The sequence below is a fragment of the Melozone crissalis genome, unplaced genomic scaffold, assembly GCF_028551555.1.
Source record: "Melozone crissalis strain CALT ecotype California unplaced genomic scaffold, PUWL_Pcris_2 ptg000004l_1, whole genome shotgun sequence".
Classification (NCBI taxonomy): Eukaryota; Metazoa; Chordata; class Aves; order Passeriformes; family Passerellidae; genus Melozone; species Melozone crissalis.
The window spans coordinates 43,635,788-43,659,940 of NW_026535782.1; the positions used below are offsets into that span (position 1 = coordinate 43,635,788).

Here is a 24,153-nt window from a genome sequence, read left to right on the forward strand (position 1 = left end):
GCCAGGTTGGATGGGGCTTTGAGCAAATTTTTTGTGGAAGGTGTCTCTGTGGCAGGGGTGTTGGAAATGATGTAAGGTCCCTTCCAACCCAAACCATCCTGTGACTCTACCCAGGTGGTTGGCACGTTCTGGGATGTGCTCCTGGCCTAAGCAACTGCCCTGCCCAAGCTGAGGCTGCAATCAACCAACACCCATACCTGGAAAATGGGGACGTGTTAATAACCAGCACAAATCCTGCTCTAACGCTGCCACGCCTGACTTCCTGCATCACACACCTGAGTCCCGTGTCACCTGAACGCCAGGAAGCTGAGCTGAGGTGAGGCAGCAGGGAAGACAAATGCCCTGGTGTTACCTGCAGTGCTCCATGCTACATCTCCCTTCCCTCCCCAAGCAGTGAGGAACCTGAGTGATAATTTGGGTGACTGGTGTGGCTGGAAACAGTACAGCTTGCCTGCCAAGCGAGTGATTTAGGTGGGTTAGGATTGGATATGTTTTGCTGAGAAACAGCAAATACAATTAGTAACAACAGCTGTAGAAAACAGCACATGCCAGAAATAAATGACAATACTCCAGAAGTTTAAAAAAAAATTATATTGTAAGTACAGTACAAAAAAGTCTGTGTATAATTGTAATGTAATCTGGACCAAACAGCAAAGAAATAACAAAAATATAAAAACTGCTAAGTCTTGACAAAGTTTCCCTATAGTACCAAATACCACAAGATACAGATTATACAAAGTGTACAAATTTTAATAAAAATACAATACACCAGGGTGTGTGTTTTTCACTCTTCAAGAGTTTTCAGTTGTACAGAGGACAAAGCTAAGGTTGATCCCCTTCTGTTTCTTCAAAAGCAGACCTACCCCTTCACCACACTGCTCTCAACTGTGAAGGGCTGGAAAGAACCAGTTATTTTGTGCTGCTCACAACAGCAGATGCTTAAGTATGGGCCAGGATCTGAAGCAGGATTGGACTGCCTCCCTCCTGGCCCTTCCTATTTCCAGGCTCACTGGGATTTGTCCTAAGCTGTTAAAACATATGTTCTGGCCTGGTGGACTGAGAACCTTCTGTGCCTCCTCTGCTGAGAAAACCCCTGACTGCACTGAGAAAAGTTCTGTAAGAGACAGACTACCTTGTACAGGCACATCTGGGGAATACGTGGCAAAGAGGCATGGGGAGAAAAATCCTCCACACCCCAGGATTTAATTTACTTCTGATTTGGGACTCAGCCACAGTGAAGGACAGCTTACTTTCAACTGTCCTAAAAAACAAGCTAGACTTACTTGGAAGTAAAAAATGCCTCGTCTCTAATTTTAAAACTTTCCTGTTACAGAGCTGATAAGGCCTGAGTCAAATGATATTTCAGTTGTTCTGCCCACCTTCACAAGATAGCCTGTTTCTACAAACTCTTAGAATCTTCCTGGTGTTTCTTTACACAATGCCCATGCTTACTACTATACATAGAGTTGATTCCTGCAGGAAGTGAGCTGAGACAAACTTGATTCACATTTTTCACACACTGTTGGCTGAGGGAGGGATTTTTGCTTTTAAATTATGTATATATATATATAAATATATACACACACAGAGAGAAATATACAGGATAAATTAAAATCTGTTACAGATATTGGTAAAAGTTAAATACATGTGATATGAACACCACATACACATACACACACACAGACAAAAGCCTAAACAGGAATCAAGTGTTCTCCTGCTGCTCCTCTTCCAGAGGAGCAGAAAACCAAACTCCAAGTATGTGGCTGGAAGGAAGGGGAACCAGTCCAGTCAACCCACGTGTGCCTTACTTGGCCATAACTGCCTCAAACTGGCCACTGGTTGCTGCCTTGCAGCTGCACCACAGCTCCTGCAATAGTGCTGGTGAGAGAGATGGTGGATGAGCCATTTCACAAACAGGTGCAAGATGGGCAGAAGCAATCCAAGTTTTTCCCATCTGCTTCTCTACCCCTTTCCATCAAAGCAGGCTGACCATGCCGTGGAAAAATCAGCAGGAGGTTCATTCTCTCAAGCCAATGCAATGGGTTGATACATTGTGCTAATAATGATTGGAGTCCACAAGGAAAAATAAACTTGTTGTCATCTACTTCACTTCAAATACCAGCTAGCAGACCAGCCAACCAACACTGACAAGTTTCAGTTAGTCCTGACTGAGGCATGGGGGTTGGAGAAAGTGACCAAGAGGCAAAAAGCTATCCAGCTTTTCCCTCAAGAAGTGTGTTTTAAACAGAAACAGTTACAAATAGGGCTGATGAAGAATTCAGTTCTATTCCCTGGTCCAAAACTCTACCTGCCCACAGAATATCAGAATACTTTAGTTTAGGCAGGGACCAGGAGATCATCTGGTCCATCTCCCTGCTTAAAGCAAGTCCAACTAGAGCAGGCTGCTCATTCAGTTTTTGAACATCACCAAGGAAGGAGAGTCAGGAACCTCTCCAGGCCACCTGTTTCAAAGACCCCTCTCAGGGGTGACAGCTTTCTTGTTTATATTGAGAAGTCCAATCTCTGTTTGCTTCCCCCACTAAATCTGAATTTAAGGCAAATATCTCAAAAGCTTTCTGAATTCTTCATACAAAATACTTTCAGACTGGAGGACATTTCACCCACCAACACAAAAGGGTTTTTGCAGCTTAAGTTCACAACATTTCATAAAATAGAAGTCAAACAGTTACAATCCTGTGTATACACTATACACATACAAAACTTTAAAAGCCTCCCCATGGAGCCCCTCAGGAACGTTGGCGTAGTGCACGTACACAAGTCAGTTACACAGAGGCTGAGTACATCCCAGGATCCTTTCCCATCAAAGTCCAGGCATGATGTAGGCAATGTTGTCTAGTGTGTTTGACTGGGAAAAGAAATTAGGTGGTTTTAGTGTCAGGTAATAACATCTCTGAAAAATGGCACAGGTGAGGGTACTTAGCACAATTACATGGGGTACAAGTTATCATAGGATGAGACAACCAAAGCTGCCCACTGATCACCTCTAACAGGGTGTCAGATGGCAAAAAGTCCTTCAGTTTTTCTTGGAAACCATAACAGAATTCTGAGAGTAGGAATCCTTCTCATGCCCATCAGAAAGAAAGACCCAGCTGTATGTTTTTCAGATGCAGTGTTTCAGTAAGCTCAAGCCTGTGGCTGGACAGGTGAAGGAGGTCTTAGGAGCAGCACCTTTAAGCTGGAGAAGCTTAAAGAGAAGCTGGATCTGCACCAGTTATGATTCTAGAATTTAGCAATGCCATCTACTGTCTCAAATACAAATTGCAACACAACTGCTGGGGTTTATCCGTGTCTCAGAACACCACTGTCGTTATGTACCTGACTGTGAAAATCAGATTTATTACCAGCTCCTGAACAGGGCTTTGCAGAAGTGAAGCATAGCTGCCATAATTCACCTAAAGCTCCATTGCTCCTTGTAACAATAAGTTGATCGAGTTTCTAATAAACGCACCACTGCTCATGTGGCGTCACTGCTCTGAATAAACTTGGCAAGCAGGAAGGAAAAAAAGCATCAGGTTTTCCATGGCTTATGATGGGAACACCCCACTGACTCAGCTTTTGTGCATAGAGCCAGTCTGTGGGTGTTCACAGACTAAATTTTCAACTTTGTTCCTGTTGTTGACAGTCCATTCTTGTAATGAATAAACGTTTGGGCTGCCCTATTATGACATGTCAATTCATATTCCATTTTCATTGCCCCCTCTGCCAGATTTGTTTTTAATCTCTTCAGTTTTGCAGACTGTCGTTTTTTATTTTTGCTCCTCTCCTTTGCTGCTTTATTCATGTCTCCTGTAGGAAGTATGAGTCCTGGTGGCTGCTGCCATCTTAATCTATGTCCACACCAGGCTACGCAGATGCCATGAGCTGTTGCTAAATCAGGGCTCAATATTAAGAGTAGCTTAAAGCAGAAAAGAAACTGTAGTTATGCAGCTCCTTAAGAGAGAGACTATTTTTCCTTTCTCAGAGAAGGTTTCAGGCACTTGTAAAAGGTCCTACACCATCACATTAGGAATCCTGAGATCACAAATTGGTTTTTATGCTACTGAAGGAAAAACAGCTTGTGTGATAAAGAGCAGCTTGAAGGTGATTTTATTTTTATGGAAAATTAGAACTTTCAAAAATACTGGTTTACTTTTATTTGTTTTAGATTGATTGACTCCATCATGACTAAAACAGGACCTACCCACACTGCAATCCATGCTACAAATATTAGGTCAGTTGCCAGTGGGAGAAAAAAAGGTTGCACAATGTTGTACAATGGTAATATCTGTAAGAATTTCAATACATATTCCCCTATAAAAGCTCATGACCAAGACAAATTTTCTTACTGCATTGGAATTATAGTTATATTACACTGATTAATCAAAAAAGCTCTATTTGTAATCTACTGAAATTAACAGAGCTAGAAAGAAAATAACCACAAAGAACTCACCAAAACATGTTTTGGGCAGCCATTCAACTCAGGCAGTTGTGTGGTCAGACATGCCAACGGGCCCAAAGCACAGATGATTGAGTCTAGGAGTACTGACAAACTTCCAGAAACAGCCACCATTCCCTGGTAATGAGGAGGAAAAAGATTGGATAGGGATGAGTAGTGGAAATTGCACTTCTTTCTCGACTGTATCCACTCTCATGTAGATACTGTATCTTCAGCTCCTCCAGTCCACTTTCACTATTTACACAGTAACAAAACTGAGCCTTGTGCTTTAGAGAGACTGCTGGCTCAAAAACTTCAGTTTTCAGTAGGCAACCAACTGGTGCAAGATAAAGGTAGGAATCAACAGAAAACACCACAAAGTTGTCAGTTGCATAAAACACTGATTCCACAAATTTTTGTAATATATCTTCTGTGCCATTTTGAACCATCTATTTTGTTAACTACATGAGTCCTAATGACAATAGTTGTTTTATTTTTGAAGGTAAAGAAATGCTAAGCCTGTAACAAATGCTTTAGTCGTTGACACACTTTCAGGAAAGGGAATTTGTCTGTGTGCTTTTCTGGGCTCTGGTTGTTCCTCCCATGATCTCAAATCAGTCATACCAAAACCAAAATGCAGGAACATTTATTTCACCGTTGATAAAATAAGCAAGCATAGTGGGGTGAGATTATTATGCTACTCATAAAACTCAGTGATATTATTTGAGACAAAAATATTTTCTCCTTAGAGGCTGGGCTGAGTTCTCTGTGAATGTGCATTCACAGAGTCACTGTTATTTAACAGCAGGAAACCATTAAAATGTGGCATTATGTTACCAGGTAAATTGAAATAATCCAAAGCACTGGCAATCAAATTCCGCCAGAAAACAAGAGGACATGCAAGAAACTTCTTGGGAAAGGGTGACAGTTCTGTAAAAAGTAGAACAGTAACAGAATCTGACCACAGACTGACTAAAGAGTAAGGAAGTACCAAATCCAAGGTGAATATATAGCAAGAAAAGACTGAAGAGTTTGCTGAACTACAAACTGGTTTCAAAGACGAGAGCTGCAAAGCACCCGTCTTGCATTGATGCCTACTGTTTACTGAGGCCTTTTATTTCACTGAAAATAAAGAGCGATGCATTAAAGAAACAGGGCATGCCACCTCTAGTTTCTCTTCCTAAGAGAAAGCCACTAGTTAAACTCTTAAGAAAATAAAACAATCATCCCCTTGAATGTATTGTGTAGATTACAGGACATCACTGTGACATTGCTGGTTACAAGCTCACCTCTGTTTCCTGCAGTCTGTGTCCAATGAGGCTCAGAGATTCACCCAGTAACTGTAAATGTGCAGCTACATCAATGGGATCCGTCTCAGGGGCTTTGGCTGGTGAGGAAGGCACCACCACGGTGCTGGTGGGGGATTTTTTGTGAGGAGAAACCACTCCTGTTGGAGAAGCTGGAAAACATACTAATTAAAATTCCATATTCCTTGCTTTCACTCTTTTACTCACAAGCCTATTTAGTTACTGAAGTTCAAATCTCATAGGCATGAGGTGCTTGAATAGTTCTGTTACCCCAGTCTCATAGTCTCTGGACTCTTGAAATTTTTTTTACATGTACAGAACCTATCTACCTCAGCTGAATGCAGCTGGGGAGATTTGGTATCAGAGATGCTAAACCACAAACAACCCACCTTATATCTAGCACCAAACTAATCCCACTAGAACCTCATTTCTGCCTCTTCTTCTTTTACATTTCAATCCTTAAACTGCCAAACCCAATACCATTCTATGCATCAGACAAGGAAATCTTTACGAAAAATGCTGGCATCACTCTCACTTTCACAGAAAAGTTGATTTGACTAGTGATTTAAATGTCATGCTTTAAACATGATTTAAATATCATGTGAGAAAGCAGGTAAGTAGGTGAAGCAAGTAAGGACCTTTGTTTTTTAGTCTACAGGCAACACTACCTTCCCCAAGGTAAAGAATTTGTCTTAAAAAATTTGTCTCGTCCAAGAAAAGAGACGAGACAAATAAAGTACAACAATTACCTTTCATTTTTGGAGCACCATCTGAAGATGATGCCTTTCTCTTCACAGTGGTGGCCTCTGCTTTATTCTGCTTGTGTTGGAGATACTGAGCTTTCTGTTTCCAGGTCTATAGTTACCATGGTAAGAAAAGAAAGATTCATAACATTAGGTAATTCTGTTACCTGATGCCAGGACCTGGAGGCAGAATGATGTTACATAGCTAGGAGGTGAAGCAATCCCATGGGAACAAAATGAATGCTTTTATGTTTGCAAGGGCAAGATTTCCATACTTTCCACCTTTACATGCTTTAAGGATATAGGTAACATATTTCAAGGCATTGTGGCAATGCTGCCACCACATTCTTCATCTAAGCACCTAGTTCACAGAAATAATTTTACAAAAACATCTCACACAAACACTCACCAACTTATCCTTCTCAGGTAGCTGCTTCCATACTTCTGCCAGTTTTTTACTTAGCTCTCCAAAATCTGGCAGAAAGAAAGAGAGGAAGAAAGAGAGGAAGGGAGGAAGGGAGGAAGAGAGAGAGAGAGAGAGAGAAAGAGAGAGAGAGAAAGAGAGAGAGAGAGAGAGAGAGAAAGAGAGAGAAAGAGAGAGAGAGAGAGAAAGAGAGAGAAAGAAAGAAAGAAAAGAAAGAAAAGAAAGAAAAGAAAGAAAAGAAAGAAAAGAAAGAAACAAAAGAAAAGAAAGAAAAGAAAGAAAATAAATGTTTAAAACAAATTTGATAATAAAATCCTGGAGAGAACATAGGAAATTTACCGGCCCCTCCACACACATTTAGGAAGCAAGCCATTCTACAACTGCAACTCTCCACACTGTCCTGCAAATGTGCATTCCTGTTACTCTTTAAAATAAAATTTAAAAAAAAGCTGATAGCAGGAAGATGAAGTCCCAGTGTATTTAGGGGAAAGTGACAACAATGAAGGTAATTCTTTAAGTAAAGAAAAAGTTAGCAAGCTCTTTACCTAGATTCACAACTTGGTTAAAATAAAATTATAATACAACCAAGAAATCCACTCCTAGCCCCTTTGCCATCTCTTATTCTAAATAACATTGGCAGATTCTTTGCATTATGACAAAATTAAGAAGTTGGTCTGAAATGGAGACAATATGATCTCCTAATTAATCTGACTGGTGTAAAATCAAGAGAAGAGAAGACTGGATTATTCCCTTACCTATTCCAGGATGCTCAGACACAATATTTGTACGATATTCCTTACAGAACACTTGATAAGCAGACATGTTTTTCTTCTTTGGCTAGTCAGAAGAAGAAAGGAAACAAAGATTTTTAATTATGATGAGACTTTCTCCAATTTTATAAGAATTTGGCATTTATTAAAGACTTAAAGAAAGATAGGGTACTTAGGTCAGGAAACTTAAAAAGCAGTCCTGTACATCTCCTGGCTGAATTTAGTCTTTATGAAAGCACAGGAATCACCCAGAAACAGTCTTAGTACAAGGCTTATCTTGCAAAACTCAACAAGCTACTATTCTAAATTCAGGACCAACATACAACTTTGTTAATGTATTTCAGCTTTAAAACCTATAATAATACCCAGTATCTGTTATTCTATTCATAGTACCTATTATAGATCTGTCAAAAGGATTAAGTCCTCATGATAATGTTTTGTTCCATTCCTTGCATCCTTACAAAGTACTTCCATTTGGCAGGAAAAGAGACTGTGCAGTACATTGACAGCAAAGGTATTGCAATTGCTGAGCTATAATCAGGGAAAAATTCTGAAACAGAATAGGATAATGGCTGAAGAGATTTGGGCTCTGTCTGTCCATCTCCTCATACAAAGCATTATTTCTCTAGCTGAACATGCACAAGCTCTTTTTCCTCTTTTTTTTTACACAGCTACAGTTACCTTATTTGTAAACTCATTCACATACTAGCTACCACTTCTGCTCCTCATATCTTTATGCAGTAACCATGGAAAACTGAATGTATAGGACAGGACAAAACTGGGAACATGGGAGTCTATTAGAATTAGAATTTCATTTGAATACAGGAGTAAATGGGTAAATATCTTCAATTTTCAAGTAACAGCTTGATTCCTTTTTACAGGAACTTTGATCACTAGTCCAAAAGTGTGCCTGGGAATAGCTAGAGCCAGTCACATTAGAAAAAGATGCAGATGTGCTTGGTACATGACCCACACCAAGCAAAATTAAGTATAACTTTCCCAGAGAACCTCTACTGGCTAAAGCCAGAAGAGCCAGAAGAACATATATTCCTTCTGCTACAAACAGAAATCACAGTGGCTGACACATTTTTCCAAATATGCTTCAGTTGATAATTGGTATAAGTTATCCTATGTTTCAATTTAACATGCCTTTGTAATGGAGTGCCTAATTCAACATTACCCACCAGCCAATTTCTATTTTCTGAAAAGAAATTCAAATTTTCCTTACTTTGTCTCTTTCTCTTTCCTTTTCTCTCTCCTTTTCTTTTTCTCTTTCTTTTTCCTTTTCTCGTTCCTTTTCTTTTTCTCTTTCCTTTTCTTTTTCTCTTTCCTTCTCCTTCTCTCTTTCCTTTTCTTTTTCTCTTTCTTTCTCCTTCTCTCTTTCCTTTTCTTTTTCTCTTTCCTTCTCCTTCTCTCTTTCCTTTTCTCTTTCCTTTTCCTTTTCCCATTTCTCAGACTTGTCCTTCTCCCTGTCTTCCTTTTTCCTCCTCTTCTCGCCTTGACCATCTGAGTGAAAAACAGCAGGAGGAGGTGGAGGGACACCATAGGGAGTACTGGCAGGTGGTGGTGACACTCTTACTTCTGCTACCGCCACAGGAGAGTGCCCAGAACTCTTTTTAGACTTGGAGTGCTTCTTCTCTCTGTGTTTCTCCTTGTCCTTCTTTTTCTTACTTTTTTTGGACTTCTTCTTCTTCTTGATTTCCCGGTAGGAGTCATCTATCACCAGCTCTCCAGCCTCCAACTCTCCACCAGAGGAAGAACCAGATTCTGGTGGTGCCTCCATGCCTGAAACTTCGTACTCGCTTCCATGGCCCTCTGAATGAAGGGAGGTGTCAGCACCAAAGCTCTCAGAAGGTGGATGGGAGTCCGGAGGTGGTTTGTGCTTTTTCCGGGATGACTTCAGGAAGCTCTGCAGATCGTGCCCCAGCAGGAATGAGCCTTGCTCATCTCGAGCTGATTTCTTTGAAGATTTCTTTGCAGCTGCTGGTGCTGAAGAGTAGGATAAAGAATCATCTTCTGCTGCACTACTTTTTTCTTTTGGTGAAAGGATGAGCTTCATCTTCAAGCCGTCAGGTTCACGAAGAGTAAGTGTCTCCGTGTTCACATAAAGAGGTTTCATTTTTTTAGATTTGTGGGAGCTGCTGTCATCCACTGAGTGCTCCCCACTGCTCCCACTCAGCTTCTTCTTGGGATGTTCCTTTCTGCTTTCAGAATGGCCAGAGGAAGAATGAGATGATTTTTCAGAGGTCCTCTTTGAAGACTTTGAGCTTGTGGCCAAAGGTGAGTTGATAGTCTTAAGTAAATCCATGGTTGTATCAGTTGAGGATGGACTAGAAGCTGCTTTTTTCTTCTTTTTTGATGGTAGATCCAAAGGCGAGACACCTGAAAAAGATCAAAAGAAATGTACATTGAAACGATTCTCTTAAAGCTGGCAAAGAAGGGAAGTGAGAATCCTGTGGGCTTTCCAATTACAGGTGACAGATTTACATCCTGGCTTAAAAAGAACCACAGCCATCTCAGCACAGCCTTACTGAGACAATTCAGAGGCTGTGACATCTGAGCTGGTCAAATAATTTAAGGAAGGGAGAGACTGCAGGGAAGTTCTTGAAGTTTTGTGAAACTACATTTGTGACTTATGAAATAAAATATTTTGATGAAAATACATCTAACTGAAATTACACCTCAAGTGCAAGGTTTTTGTGACATTTTTATACAAGGTGAAACCAATGAGTTGAAAATATGAGCTTTTTCATTCTGGAGACAGATTTTGATGAAAGATGAAATTTCAGCTTGGCTTTCTCCTTCTACTGGACCAATAATAAATCCTAAATGTGTTAAGCTTCTATGAGCTGAATTGTCATTTTCTGGCCAACTTATTAATTGTGAGAGTGCGTGAACTGAGACGTATTTCTTTTCAACCTCAGACATTCTATTTTTTTAAATCCAGAGGAAGTTATATTACCTGTAAGTATAATTAGTTTTCAATGCAATTGGTAAATAAGAAAAACAAATGTCAAATGTGAAGGCATGAGTTAGCAAACTACAACTTGTCGATGAAAAGGGGATGGAAGATCTCTACCCCCTACCATGGCAACTTGTTAAGCCAGACTCTGAAAATATAATTCCCTAATCTTCTGCTGTCTGGTGCTGATCAGTGTCAGGTTTCTGATTAGCTGTTCCAATGCAGGTTGATGTGTTCTCCATCTTTAAAATGCTAACCACAAAGCTTGATGACACTGGTTTAAGACATTCTTTTCCTTAAAGGCATGATATATTAGCCCCTTCTCCTGCTTGGTTACTTCCTTACCTCTGTAGCAGAACTCATCGGAGGAATGCTTTCTCTTCTTTTTGTGAGCTTCTGTCCCCGGAAAAAACTCACTGTCCTGGAATAAGAAGAAAAAAATTGCTGTCAAAAAGGAGTCACATGGACTATTAACAGATAAAAATTTATAAGAAGTATCAAGGGTTATTTGTACTGCTGCAACATCAAGGATCTGTAGGTATGAACCAGGATCATCTTTCTAGGTGCTAAAAGAAAACCTACTCTGTCCCCCAGAGCACACAGTGTAGGTTTAAAGTAAGATGAAACACATGTTACAGATAGGTGGGAGAATACAAAAATATCATTAGTCAGGGTTGGTTTCATCACAATGGTCACCTAATTGACACAGAGTTTTCTGTAGGCACGGCAGCACAACAGGGCTCCAAGGAAACTGAAAGACAATCTCTGCAGGGAGACCCCCAAGAGAGAGGAGCAACATAAAAGAAAAAGCACATTTGCAAAGTGTTGAGATATGGGCAATGCAAGCCATCACTTGAAGATCAGCTGATAAATTGATAAAAGACTGACATCTCCCCTTTAATAAAGCTAAGAAATAACTTCAGATATATAGACTGTCAAGCCTTGAAAACAAAGGAGAGCAGTTTATGCTTACCATGCTGAAAAAGAAATAACAGGAGGTACAGAGAGGTGACAACTAGAATGATGGGACAAAAATATGTCCTTAATATGCCACGTCACCTAATTATTATCTATGGCTTGATCAATTTATGAAATAGAAATTGAAATCCTCTAAAGAATTCCAACCGCAGGGTAGAAGATTTTAATTTTAAACAAAAATTTGCTTTTGAGATGGAAAAAAACCCCAAATCACTAGATAGCCACCTCTGAGCTAACAGCAGAAATTGTAGCTCAAAGAGGAAAGAAGTTTTTGAAGAACCTTAAGTTGCCACTATGTGATTTCAAGAGTTAAGGCCCCAAAGAGGTAAATAGGGCAAGTTCATTCTTCTCAAGAGCTATCGTTTCAGGCTGTCTGCAGAATCAGGAAGACAACAGTGCATCAGTTAATATTCTGTCCATCCTTTGCTGACTATTTCCACAACCACATTTTAAAAAATGTGTGTAAGAGGTTATTAAGAGCATTTTCTTACTTGCAAGGTATGTCCCATCAACACAGGGACAACACTCCTACTATCTCATTTTCTGAGGCCAAAAAAATTGGAATCAGGGATTGATTCCCTCCTTTTCTCCAGGAAAGTTACTGATCAATACAAGACATGATTAGCTGCTCCTGTTGTCTTCTACATGCATTTCTAAATAAAAAACAAATTAAAAAAAGGAAAAGAAACACATCCCATCACTACCTTTATGCATATCCATACACCCTGAACCTTTTCTCTGAGGGTTTCTACCTGAGTTGCTGTCTCGTCCTCCTCTTGCAGAAGATCCTTGTACGAGCGCTTTTTCTCTCGCTGTATCCTGCCAGGTGCCAGCCCGTCGTCAGCACTTCGGTGACTCTCTAGGGACTCTGATTTATGGGAAATGGGAAAAAAGGAAGAAATGAAATACCACATTAAGGAAAGACAGACAAGGGGACCAGTCATAAAATAAGCTAACAGAGGATACTGGCACAGAGTGATGCACAAAACCCAACAAGCACAGAGGCCTGAAAGGTAACAAACAGTCTGTACTGTCTGACCAGAGGGATGGGGCTTGGTGCTCTAACACAATCATTCCAGGTTCAATCTCTAATGCCTGTATGTTTCTTCCTAAAGACAAGTGGATCTAGAAATGTTGCCATCTCTAAATGTATCATTATCCCCTGTCCCATTGACTTGTCAGGGAGAAGAAAGGCTGCAGTGGCAGAGTTCCCAATCAGGGTGTCTGCAGTAGGAAACACCACCCATTTCTCTCAAGTTCTAATCCCAGTACTTTACATCTGAAAGTCAAGGGCTTGGGATCCTCCGGTAACCTGGCCAGGTTAAATTTAAGGTTACCTGGCCAAGTTAAATTTAAGGGCTCCACAGCACCCTAACCTCTTTCCCACTCTGACTGCATGGCCTGGCAAGGGCTGTAAAGGGCACCCTTAAAAAAATTATTTGTTGACTCTTTTTGCAAATCCCTCTGAGATTATGAAGCAGTCCTACCTTCTTTCTTCTTGGAGCCATCATAAGCCATGGTGGTCCTGCAGGAGCCTGTGAATGAGCTGCCACGTCTGGGCTCCTTCCCCCGTTCCCATCTATAGGAAAAGGTCTGAGAAACAGAGAATGAAAATAACCCTCTCACAAAGAAGAAGCACTATGTAAATGGGGAAACTTTCTCTGAACCAAATAAGGATTCTTTGGGAGACAGTGGGAAAGGAAATGAGTGGTCACTCTTCAGGCTTGATAGATTTGGGCGTTTTAATCAAAAAGGATATTGTACTATTCTAAATATAGGAAATGCCGCTCTTTCTTATAAAATATCTGAATCACTGAACTAATTTATTTACAAAAATAGAAAGAGGGTGAGAAGACAACTGAGTCTGGTTTTCATGACACACAAAACTGCACCCTGTGTCAAAGCCATTCTTTGTCAAGAGCCACTGTAGCAAAGAATGGGATGTTTAAAGAGATTTCAAACCCTTGAGTCTCAGATGAAGTGAAGGAAAAGAAGGGACAAGGCAGAAGGAATTAAATTACAAAAGAATTAATCTTGGGGTGGGTTTTTTTTTTGGTTTTTTTTTTGTTTTTTTTACTAGAGGATCACACATTTTGTATGAGAGGTGTGTATCCTCCTGATGTGCTTCCCAATGCTACCACTGCAGCCATTCTGAATGCCAGCCTGGGAGAGGGGATGAGCACTCCTTTTAGCTAGGCCTGCAGCAACCCAACCTCTACCCTCCAGGTTTCAGGCCTCCTCTAAGTGGGGCATGCAGCAGGACAGTGCTGCTGTGGAATGGCCACACTCTGGTTCTCTCAGAGCAAACAGTTTTTGTTCCTCAGCCAGTGACCAGCTCAGCAAGATCAACATTCTGCTCCTACGGGATTAATCCAATGGCTGCCAGCTGCCTTTGTGTGTTTGTGTGTCCGTGCACATGTGTAAACACCCAGGCACAAACACCAGGCAGCCTGCTCATCCCAGCTGCCATGGTAATCTCGCCACACTGAAGCTACATGGGAATACTCTGGGAGCAGGGAACTGGTGCTTGTACATTCCCCATGCAACTCGATTTTATAAACAACTGGCTGAGGCTAACAATGTACAACTCATTCATCCTACAGTGGTTACTTAACTGATGCAACAAAGTTTCAACTAAATCAGGCTTGTGGGTACACACGAGATGTTTCTGTTTAAATTCATAGGAATACATGCTATTTCTTCAGGTTTTGGGAAAATACCCACTGCTGAATGTCAAGACAGTGTTCTGACCATTATATACTGCTGGTAGCAAACAAGGATTCCACCTAAAAACAAGAGCACTGCCTATGTACATGCAGAGAACACTGCACTCAGCAATAAAAAAGAGCATCTTGCCACTTGAGGCCTAGTGATCTTAAACCAGACGTTTTCAACATTTTGTGCTGTTTGTCAGACAGATTTCACTGACAGGACACACAATACCAGAGTATTATGCTCAAGACAGAAAGGGTCTAATACAGATACTGCTCTGCAAAACAAAGCTGAAGACATTCATTCATGAATGGATGACATGGAGAGCCTAAGATTTCTTTGTGCCTATATGCATACCTTTAAGTCTCTTTTTAGATCTTATCTGCTTGGCAAGGACAAAGCTCGGCAGATACTGCCCAAAGGTGCTCACAGCCCAGATCCGGCAAATACAAAACAGACCCTTAACCACTCTCATCTTGTAAACCTCAGTTACGTTCCCCTGCTTCAAATTCCCGGCTTTCAGCACCGATGGCACGGGCTCAGCGGGGAAGCTCTCCCTGCACGTCTCCCGCTCCTTAGCGCACATGCCCGCGGGTTCAAGGCCCAGCCTGGCTCTTCGGCAGCCCCGGGGCTCCGCACGGAGCCCCGCTCCTCGGTGCCGGTGCCGGCCGGCTGTGGAGGCGGCTCCCTCACCCCCGTGCCGCCGGCGCTCCGGGCCGGGGCCGTCAGGGCGGGCGGCACCGCCGGCAGCTCCGCGCGCAGCCGAGGCGCCAACCCGGCACCGGCCCCTCCGCGGGCACGGACCGCCGCCCGGCCCGTCCTGCGCATGCGCCCCGACACCACCCGGAGCCCGGGCCCCGCCACCGCCGCCTCCGTTCAAAGCGGGCTCGTCCGCCCCGCTCCCGCCCGCGCGTCCCCTCACCCGAGCGGGCTCCAGCCTCACGCCAGCCCGCGGCTCCGCCCCTGCAGCAGGCCCGGGCGTGCCCCGACTGCGGGGCCGCCCAGCGGCGACAACGCCCGCCGGCGCCAAGCCGCGGCCGCAGGGTGGGGACGAACCGCGGCCGCCTCACTCGGCCCCGCCGCTTCCCGCCGCGCCGCCGCCCGCGGCCGCCATCTTGGACAGGGAGACAAGGGACCCGCGCCAGCGCCGGCCAGCCGAGCGCCGAGCGCCTCCAACGCGGCACCCGCGGGGCGGGGCGCTGGCTTGCCGAGCTCATCGATGAGCGGCTCGTCTCCCCGGGGGCGAGCGACACCCGGAGACACACAGGGATGTTATGAACAAAAATTCGGTTAATATTTTTTTTGTGAGAAAAAGTTACAAAAAGGCAGCCAGATCACTGTCCCTGCCAAAGTTCTGCGTGTTTTGTTATTGTAATCACGGGTCGTTGTGGCTAATCGCTCCTTTTGTATTAGCAGAGCCTTGCCCGAGGCTAAGGTGTACTTTTCCCAGAAGGGTGAAGAGACCTGAGAGGGTGAGGGGGGCTATGCAAAGTGACTCCAAGACCAGAATGCTGTGTGGGACCCCTGCTCCAAACGTGCAGGAAGAACCCCAAAAACAACGAGCCACCTAAGAGCTGAGAGACTGGAGTGATGTCTGGACGTGAGGAGCCGAGTGCTGAGCCTGCAGAGATGCGGAACACTTTCGGAGTCCCTCTCGCCCTGACCACAGGAGTCGTCCCCAGAGATGAGGGCCGGCTAAAACAGCCAGCAAAGTCAACAACGGAAGGAATTACCACACTCCAAAGGTTCCCACCATGACCAGATTCCCCCAGCTCTGCCCCTAGTAGACAAAGCTGCGCATATCCTCCTCCTCTAACTCGCCGTGAGGGAGAAGACGAGAGACTGCAGCCCCGCCGAGCTGCCCAATCCTGAGCTAATCACTTATAGTAAAGCATTAAAAAAGAGAAGAAGTCTCCTAGCCCTGTTTATTTCAAGGGACACACGGGGGACATCTGTGCCTGGCTCCGACCCCACCACCACCTGTGCAGGGGTGCCCACGTTCGCCGTAGCTTGGCACGGCCTCCTCTTGGTGTGTGCGGGCGCTGCGCGGTCCCGGCACAGCTTCCCTTCGCGTGTCCGTGCCCGTGGGAGGCTGAGGTGGCCGGGCTCACAGCCCGGGCCGGCTGTTGGCCGCTTGTGGCTGCCGCGGTGGGTCAGTGGGAAAGGGTGAAATCCTGTTATTAAACATTAAAAAGCCTGCACTTTCGTGAGGTTAGTGACACACACACATGAATGGGCACATCTCCCTTCAGATTGATTCCCCGAGGAGCTGCGTGGATGCAGTGCACAGCTGGGGCAGCGATAAGCGCGACTGCACAGCCCACTCGGGACTACTACCTGCGAAGGCATCGCCCAACCCTCGCACCCGTTCTTATCCATTGCCCAAAGGTGGCAGCCAAGAGAAAGGCAAATTGCCCCCAGCATCTTCTAAAGGGTCATTCATAATTGCAACGGCTTCAAGACAGAGGTTAAAAAAAGCTCAGGAAACAGCCAGGTCAGGAAAGAATCCTTTTCCCCACTCGGTTAGCCCTTCTTCACTCTGACCTGATGGGAGGTTCAACAAACCTCATTTCACCGTCACCTTAAATCTCATCATCTCCACTGATGCAAGAGGTGCCATTTTATTGAGGTGCCGGCAGACACCCCGTGACTCTGGCAGAGGCTGCTCACGGCCACATGCTGTCTGTCTGTCTGTCTGCAGACTGCTGCTCCCAGTGCCTGGGTCAGGCCTGACCCATCGCACACAGGCCATTCCCCGCGCCCACAGACCCACCTTCTGCTCCTGCTGATGCTTCTGTGTCCTAACCAGTACAGAACGATGACAGTAATTATTTGCAGTCCAGTAGGGCCTAGAGGAATTTGAAGAGAAGAGAGGCCTGTGCATGTTATGCTGTGTGAAAGTGTAGTTTGATCCAAAGTTAGGGGTACAGCCTGCACACACAGCTCAGTGTCTGCAAGTGCAGCAGCTGTAACACAACAGGGCCAGCCCCCAGGCTGAGCACAAAGCCTGTGCTGATGTTCTCAGGCATGTACACGTGTGCTACTGGCAAAACCAAAATCACTCCTTGCCCTCCAGCCATAACTGAAGAAGGAATCACCACGGTGGACAAGTGCCTCCGCACATTTATGACCAGGATCTTGCCAGAGCTGAACCTGACATGACCTACTCCTTTACGTTTGCTTATTGGTGATGTTTCTAGGGGTCCCAGTAATGGGTTCATATGCCATTTGACAGTGCACAGCACAACAAAATCACAGTTCCCATGTTTTTATAGTCTGCAGCTTTCTTGCTTGTGCTACAGGCTGTACAAAAACATCTATGGAGTTAACAGAATCATCAGTCAACTCCTGGGAGCTCCTGGCCTATGGGTCAGGTGGAGGCAGAATGGGAGCAAGTCAGAAGAAGCTGTGAGCATGGTTGGGAGAGGCTACATGCAGGCCAAAGAAACAGGGATTCAGATTGCTTTGAAAATTGAGAGCCTAAATTATCCTGATATTTGATGATAGCAAGCATTTGGTAATGATAGCTAGTAAATGGGTGGGGATGGTATGCTTAATATTCTGCACCTTAGAAAGAGAAAGCATTTGAGCTCCCCTGCAGTTTAATGTTTTTAGTGCTGGATGGTTCATACGTATTAGATTGTGTCAGGACTGTGTGTATATGAGAGAGAATGAATTTGCAGGTGAATTTGCAAAAATGAACATCTAGCAGGATACTTGCACATAAAGCTACTGAAATACCAATCATTCAGACTTCCCTTGCTGAGATCCATCCAAGTTTCTTTCCTCCCACAGAATAAACATAATAGTAATAATAATAGGAATTGTAATGGTAACAACAATAACATACAGTCCCCTTCTACTGCATTTTTCATCAGAGAAGAAATGCTCAGAAAAATTCATTTCAATCATTCCCATTCTTCAGAGCTCATAAAGGGAACCAGCCAGCACAAAATATTGGCATTTATTGGGTGCTTTCAGACAGTTTAGCCTTTTGCTGTTCTAGAAAATCCAGGAATCTCTTTAGAGTATACACCTAGATTAAACAGGTCAGGTGGGGAAAATGTCAGAATGCTGATAGCAAATTTAAGAGAGTCACAACCCCTTCAAATTCTTAACACTTGACAGAACTGTTTCTTTGTACTCTGGAGTATAAGAGGTCATAGCAAGGGAATCAGAAAATCAAACAGTCCCTATAGCTTTTAAAACCTGAAGTGCAACTTCAGTCAGTCTCAGACTGAAGTCTGACTGTTGTGAAAATATTGCTTATTCCTTTTGCTCAGAGCATCTTGCATTCTTTTGCCTACATCCCTGGGAAAGAAACGGTAAAAGGGTACATGGTATGTTCCCTCAGGTGTCCTCAACTATTGTATAAAATGCTCTTGGCAGTGCAGAACATTTTAGGATGTGTGTATAGTTCCCTATGCTTAATGCAAGATTAGCTTTGTACTAAGGACTTACTGCCCATGAAGCCACCCAATCTGGCCTTGCTTTCCCCACTTCATTTCCACCATGCATCCTTGTCTGCTTATTTTCTCCTGACTGAATAACAGTCCAAGCTGCTAGATTTAGTAGCCCTCTTTTGTTTCATTGGGTTTTAGTACTTAGTTTTGTGGTTTGTCAAGTGCAGTGAGTGTAAGAGGAATGAGTAATGAGCACGAGCTTACAACCAAGTTATGTACTGAATTAAATTCAGCACTCATCTGTGTGAACAATTATCAATTTTACCTGTCATAGTTTTGCAACTCATAAATCTCTCTTCACTCCTTTCAGTTTCTCATATTTTTTCCCTAGATTCTGAGATGATTTGGCATTAACTGGAACGGGACCTGGTTTAAAACCTCTGCTTTCCACCTATGGAAGAGAAGCAGCACACAGGCAGTGCTACTTTTGTAGCCCTCGTTAGTCCTGTTGCTTGTTTTGCAGGGGCAGTGTTGCTCTTCTCTGTGCACTTGTGTGTTGTGGCTGTTTCCAGCTACCAAGCTGCCCTTAAACAGGAAAGGTGGAGGAAGTGATCATGAGGTCACAGTGACTTTTGGTGTAATGAATCTTGCTTGCCTGCTTGCCAATTGCCTCACCCATATAATTTCCTTAGTCTTATGTATGAGCAATACTGGTGACTCCTCTTTGGATACAAGGACTTGCTTCCTTAGAGAATCAAAACTTCAGATTTGTTATGTGCATTGTTTCGGTGTTGGGGCTTTATTTAAATTACTTCCCATTTGTCTTTGCTTTTTTTGCAGGATGCATTCATTTTCATGTCTCTTCATCTCTCAGTACAGTCATTAATGAAACCACAAAGGTGTGTGCATTCATTTGTAATGTCAATACAGCAGCCTGAATGTTCCCTGGAGCCACAGCACCTGTCACAGTGGGGACACACCTTCTCCCCCTGCTCCTTGTGCTGCACGCTCTGTGTTCATGCTGAGAGGGCTAAGGTGAGATGGGAGGCCAGTGTCCATCTGGAAGGGAATAGTATAGTGAACTACAGTAGGATTTGTGGGGTCTGGAGAGGAAAAGCCTGTTCCTGGAAGTGGTTAAGCAAAGGGGAAAGGACTATACCAGGCTGATACACAAAAAGGAAAGGTTAAATGCAGGTAATCTGTCAGCATTGAATTTGCCACTTTTCACTGACTTTGCTGTCTCCCTTCTCACCAGCTGCCAGAGAGGTAGAATTGGTTTAATCTGAGTTTCATGGAGCCATGCAAGGCCTATTGCATTGCTTTCAGCACTCTGGTTGTCCTCCATGCCTATACCCTGGACACCTTGCTGGTGTCTGCTCACAGCCCTGGTCCCATAAAACAGCAGGCATTCAGCTCTATCTGTATTCTTGGTTTGCCTTTTGTTTTTTCCCTTGATCTGTAAATGTATTTAAATTCCTCCTCTCATACCTTGATTCATTATAGTCATCTTCTGTACAGGTCAGACTGGCCTGTTCTTCTCTTTTTAGACATTGTAGCATGATCCTTCACCTTTAGGAAAAAAAGCCTGTAATTCTGGGGTGCTTCATTCCTGCGGCTTTCTTTTTGTGACAGATCCAGAGTGTTGACATCTGTCCTATACTGGGTAGCAGAAATTACCATATTACTAGTATTTCTCTCCAGATAATGTAGATGGCTCATGGCTATTTCTGTGGACCAAGCCTGCATATTGTCTCTGCTTCTGGCTACAGAAGCCACTGCTGGAGATCAGAACTTTTGGGAAAAGCAAATTTCACTGTTACCCAAACAGCTCGAAAGTGGCAGTGGAGTTTGCAGAGGCTGGCAACAGGACAGTGTTGCCTGCAAAATTCTTGAGATGCCAGCTGAGGTAATGCCAAGCTTGTGACTGTAGTGTGCCATGGTCTGTGGAGCTGCTGCAAAAATATGGGCAAGAGACAACATATGGAAAGGGCTCCAGACTCACCGAGGGTGGAGTCACAGTAAAGGCAGGGGGAATGTACTGATGTGATGAGAGCTGAGGAATAACAAAAAGTTATGAATTGCAGAGTGGTACGTGTTGGGAGAAGCTGGGGGCGTTGCAGGACATTTTATGTGTTTTACATAACAGGTAATTTTCAGTGCTTTCGGGGTCACTGGATAAGACAACATGATCTGGGTCATCAAGTGCTGTTCTCTGCTATTGTAGGCCCACTGTCATTCAATCCCTTACTGTAAGCTGATCAATCTTTATCCTCAAAGTAATCAAGTCTCATTCCCCCACAATGCTCATTGGAGACAGAGTCTCTTTTGTCTGATGGTTAGGAACCATCTCCTAATTACTGGCTTAAATGTATACCTGGTTAGTTTGCATTCATTTGTTCTTGTGCCAACATCTTATTTTAGCTATTACAATTATTATAATTATTGTCTTTTGTTGCTGTTTTTGCTCAGAAGTATATATAGAGAGCTGTCGTACCTGCACTCATTCTCATTTTGCAAATAGAATATGTCACTCAAAGAAAAGAAAAACTGTAGTGTATGGAAACATCAACCCCTCTTTCCCCAAATATATAAAAGCAGTTAGCCCTTGGTATGGAGTTAAAGATATCTGGTCAGGGATACAGTGACTGTTTTTTGTGATTGCACTATTGTTTGTTTGCAAACTTGCTTAAAGAAGTCTCACCTCTCACTGTGCCACAATTTGAAATAAAATTAAGTCAAGCTCACTCTTCTGGGTTACAGGAGAACCTAAAAATAATGACCTGTGGCATGGCAACCTGGTACAAGAGAACTATCTGATGGGCAATTCTGCAGTCTAGGCTGTGGCTGAGCTCATGCTGGGAAACATGGAGAAATGAAAGGCCTCTATAAAATGAATTTTAGCTTCCAATTTTGCACCAACCAGACAGGAGAGTCATAAAGCTGAGCTTAAAGTTTTTGTGTGAAGACAGTAATGGTCTGAAGTGTAAGTACAAACGTGGGATAAACTTGAAATGAGAACATTTTCTTTGTAATGCACATCAGAAACCTTCAAAAGAAGTTAAGGTGCTTCAAGATGAATCAGAGTGGAAGCTTCTTCAGCTCGTTGCTCACTGTAACATGCAACAACATTTTGAAATCTCTTCCTTTCTTTCATCAGTTGCTCTCCAGATGGAAGTTGAGGATCTTCCATATTGTCTGGGGATGCTGAAGCTGTGACAGTCTGAGAAGCAGTTCAGACCAGGCTCCCAGTGGTTTCTCAAATCCTTATCATGTGCCTGGGCTGTGTACTGATCACTTGTACTCAAGGGGGATAAATTGTCCTCCCAAGAAGTACTGGTCCTAAATAAGGCACATGGGTCTGTGTGCCCCTCATTTATTTTGATGAGAGGTCTAGGGAAGAGTTTGGTGGGTTTCAGTCATGATTGCAGAATGGGGGAATGTAAAAAAAAAAAAACAACCAAACAACACAAAACCTGTTTGTTCCTATTCAGGATGTAACAGTGTACTTACATAGAGAGAAGTAGAGAGATTATATCAGATTATATCCCAGCCATAACTCGTTTCTTTTCTTAACAGTACCAGCCAGGGAAGGCTATTGAGTGTTGGTGCTGCACTTGGAGCACAGAAAGACTGGGATGTTTGACAGTCCTGGATTCAATTCATGGTTAAATGTCTCGGGTAATGGAAGCGTTTACCACATCACTTGAGAGCATTCTATTGTCTGCTAGATTTCATAAGCAAGGAGTTTTCTTTTTTCTTTAGTTGAGCTGCTTGCTTTTTCTGAAGAAATAAATGACCAAATAAAAACCAAATCCGAAAACCCTCCCCACTGAGTCTATTTCAGTTGTTGCTGTTTTCTCCACATTTTCCTCCTTGAAATGCATTAGTTTCCAGTTGAAAGAATCTGAAGAAAAGATGATTATTACCAAGAAATTTGCAAATTAGCAGAGCTCAAAACACCCCCACAGCAGTGTTCTAGTAAAATAAGTGAGACTGGGCCAAAACCTCTATATATTTATTTGGATCTTCTATATTTGGATTTAGCAATCCTATTACTGAGCTAAAATTTAGGACTCTTTAGACACATTTGTTCTGGAAACAGCACTGGTAAATTACAAGCTCTGATAGGTGGGAGGATGAGGACAGTGTCTAAGATCTAACAAGGAGAAAAGTAACAGACATTCTTCCATTTCTATTAAGTGCATTTGCATATTTTCAGCACATTTGACAAATGAATAGTTATGTGCTTGGACAAAATTAGTGGCTAAAGAGAAGCAAAATGCACCAAGTCTGGTGTGTGGGATATTGCAGTGCTATTATGCAAATTGGTGCTATGTCTTTAGCAGGAGTTTTCAGTTCAATTTAGATCTACTCCAAAGGAGGAGAAGAGTGTGCTTTAGTCAGACCACTGGGATGAGACTATGCATGAAAAAAACCCCATATAAACAAAGATTGAAACATCAGTGAAAAGATGGAGAAGGGATGAAAAATGTACACCATGTAAGGTAGAGTGCAGAAGATGTGACCACTAATCACTGAGGATATTTTGTGAAACAAGGAGAAAGGAGAGCTGAGTGGAGAGGGAAATGACTGGTAAAATGAAGCTTTGTGCTATGACTAAAGGAGGCAGTGGAAATCCCTGCTTTCAGGTTTCTTGGAGTACAGAAGCACAATTTTAAATAAGGCTGGAAATTTCTGTGTTAATTCTAGTGTAATTACTGTAGTGGAAAATACACTTTTTATTTAAACTCTTCCATTCTGGAAAGCAGACCCCTGCCATATTCCAGAACAGAAGGCAAATTTGAATTCTGAGAACCTGTCAAGAAATGCTTATGGGAGACAAATGATCACATAAATGTCAAATGCATAATTTCTTAAATGTTCCTGCTCTGGTCATTGCTAGCAGTCATGTCTCAGCACTATCTTTTTGGCTGAACGTGGATCTACACAAGCTTATGTTCATTATGTGCTGAAGACATCCAGCACTGTATTTTTCACCATGTTCCTCTCTTTAGCACAGGTAAGTTCACAGTTTATGTCTGTATTATTCTGCACTGCCTGCCAAGATTTACAGCATCTCCCCTTAAGCTCAAACAGTTACAAAAATCACTAGATGGCAGCAGTGCCATTTCTGGGCTCCTGTTGTCCTGAGCTCCTGGTCTCAGCTTGTGCTCTGGGGTGCTCCTTGCAGCCAGTTCCCAGCTTTGCAGGGGATGCAAGGGCAGCCATATCTACCGAGAAAATACTTGCCTCTTCCTCAGCAAGAGATTTGTGTTCTCCATTTGGTGCCTTCACAAAGGCTGGGTTTTAACGGGTGGTTCCCTATTTTTTCTTTAGAGTCCTTGTTTTTCCCATTTTCTGAAATGGCCCCAGTTTGTAGCTTGCAGACACTGGTATAAACCATGCTAATGGCTGTGTT

General features: G+C 43.1%; 2 protein-coding genes across 5 annotated transcripts; one reads left to right on the top strand and one right to left on the bottom strand.

Moving 5' to 3' along the window:
* Positions 1 to 576: 576 nt before the first annotated feature.
* HMGXB4 (HMG-box containing 4) lies at positions 577 to 15,337 on the bottom strand. 4 transcript variants are annotated; one of them, XM_054277980.1, is made up of 11 exons: positions 15,254 to 15,335; positions 13,107 to 13,212; positions 12,372 to 12,487; positions 10,987 to 11,062; positions 8,908 to 10,061; positions 7,665 to 7,746; positions 6,895 to 6,959; positions 6,492 to 6,597; positions 5,725 to 5,894; positions 4,451 to 4,573; positions 577 to 2,866 (listed from the first exon to the last, which is right to left on the bottom strand). In XM_054277980.1, exons 2-11 carry the CDS (start codon positions 13,135 to 13,137, stop codon positions 2,822 to 2,824), a joined length of 1,968 nt encoding a protein of 655 aa, XP_054133955.1. In that variant the 5' UTR covers positions 13,138 to 13,212; positions 15,254 to 15,335; the 3' UTR covers positions 577 to 2,821. The 4 variants fall into 4 exon arrangements, with proteins under 4 accessions (XP_054133955.1, XP_054133945.1, XP_054133965.1 ...); XM_054277970.1 differs by lacking the exon at positions 15,254 to 15,335 and adding an exon at positions 14,689 to 14,769; XM_054277990.1 differs by lacking the exon at positions 13,107 to 13,212 and having other exon boundaries at positions 15,254 to 15,337.
* Positions 14,916 to 15,554, top strand: LOC128939048 (proline-rich protein 2-like). Its single transcript, XM_054279796.1, has one exon. The coding sequence runs from the start codon at positions 14,916 to 14,918 to the stop codon at positions 15,552 to 15,554; it is 639 nt and encodes a 212-aa protein (XP_054135771.1).
* The last annotated feature ends 8,599 nt before the right edge of the window (positions 15,555 to 24,153 follow it).

Excerpts from the sequence above, each read along its gene's own strand:
- LOC128939048 (XM_054279796.1), top strand. The coding sequence starts at position 14,916 with ATGCCCGCGGGTTCAAGGCCCAGCCTGGCTCTTCGGCAGCCCCGGGGC.
- HMGXB4 (XM_054277962.1), bottom strand. The coding sequence starts at position 14,917 with ATGTGCGCTAAGGAGCGGGAGACGTGCAGGGAGAGCTTCCCCGCTGAG. Across the intron at positions 7,747-8,907 it reads AGGAAAGAGAAAGAGACAAA|CCAAAGAAGAAAAACATGTC; the intron begins GTAAGGAAAATT and ends TCTTCTGACTAG. Across the intron at positions 4,574-5,724 it reads ACAGACTGCAGGAAACAGAG|GGAATGGTGGCTGTTTCTGG; the intron begins GTGAGCTTGTAA and ends CCTCATTACCAG.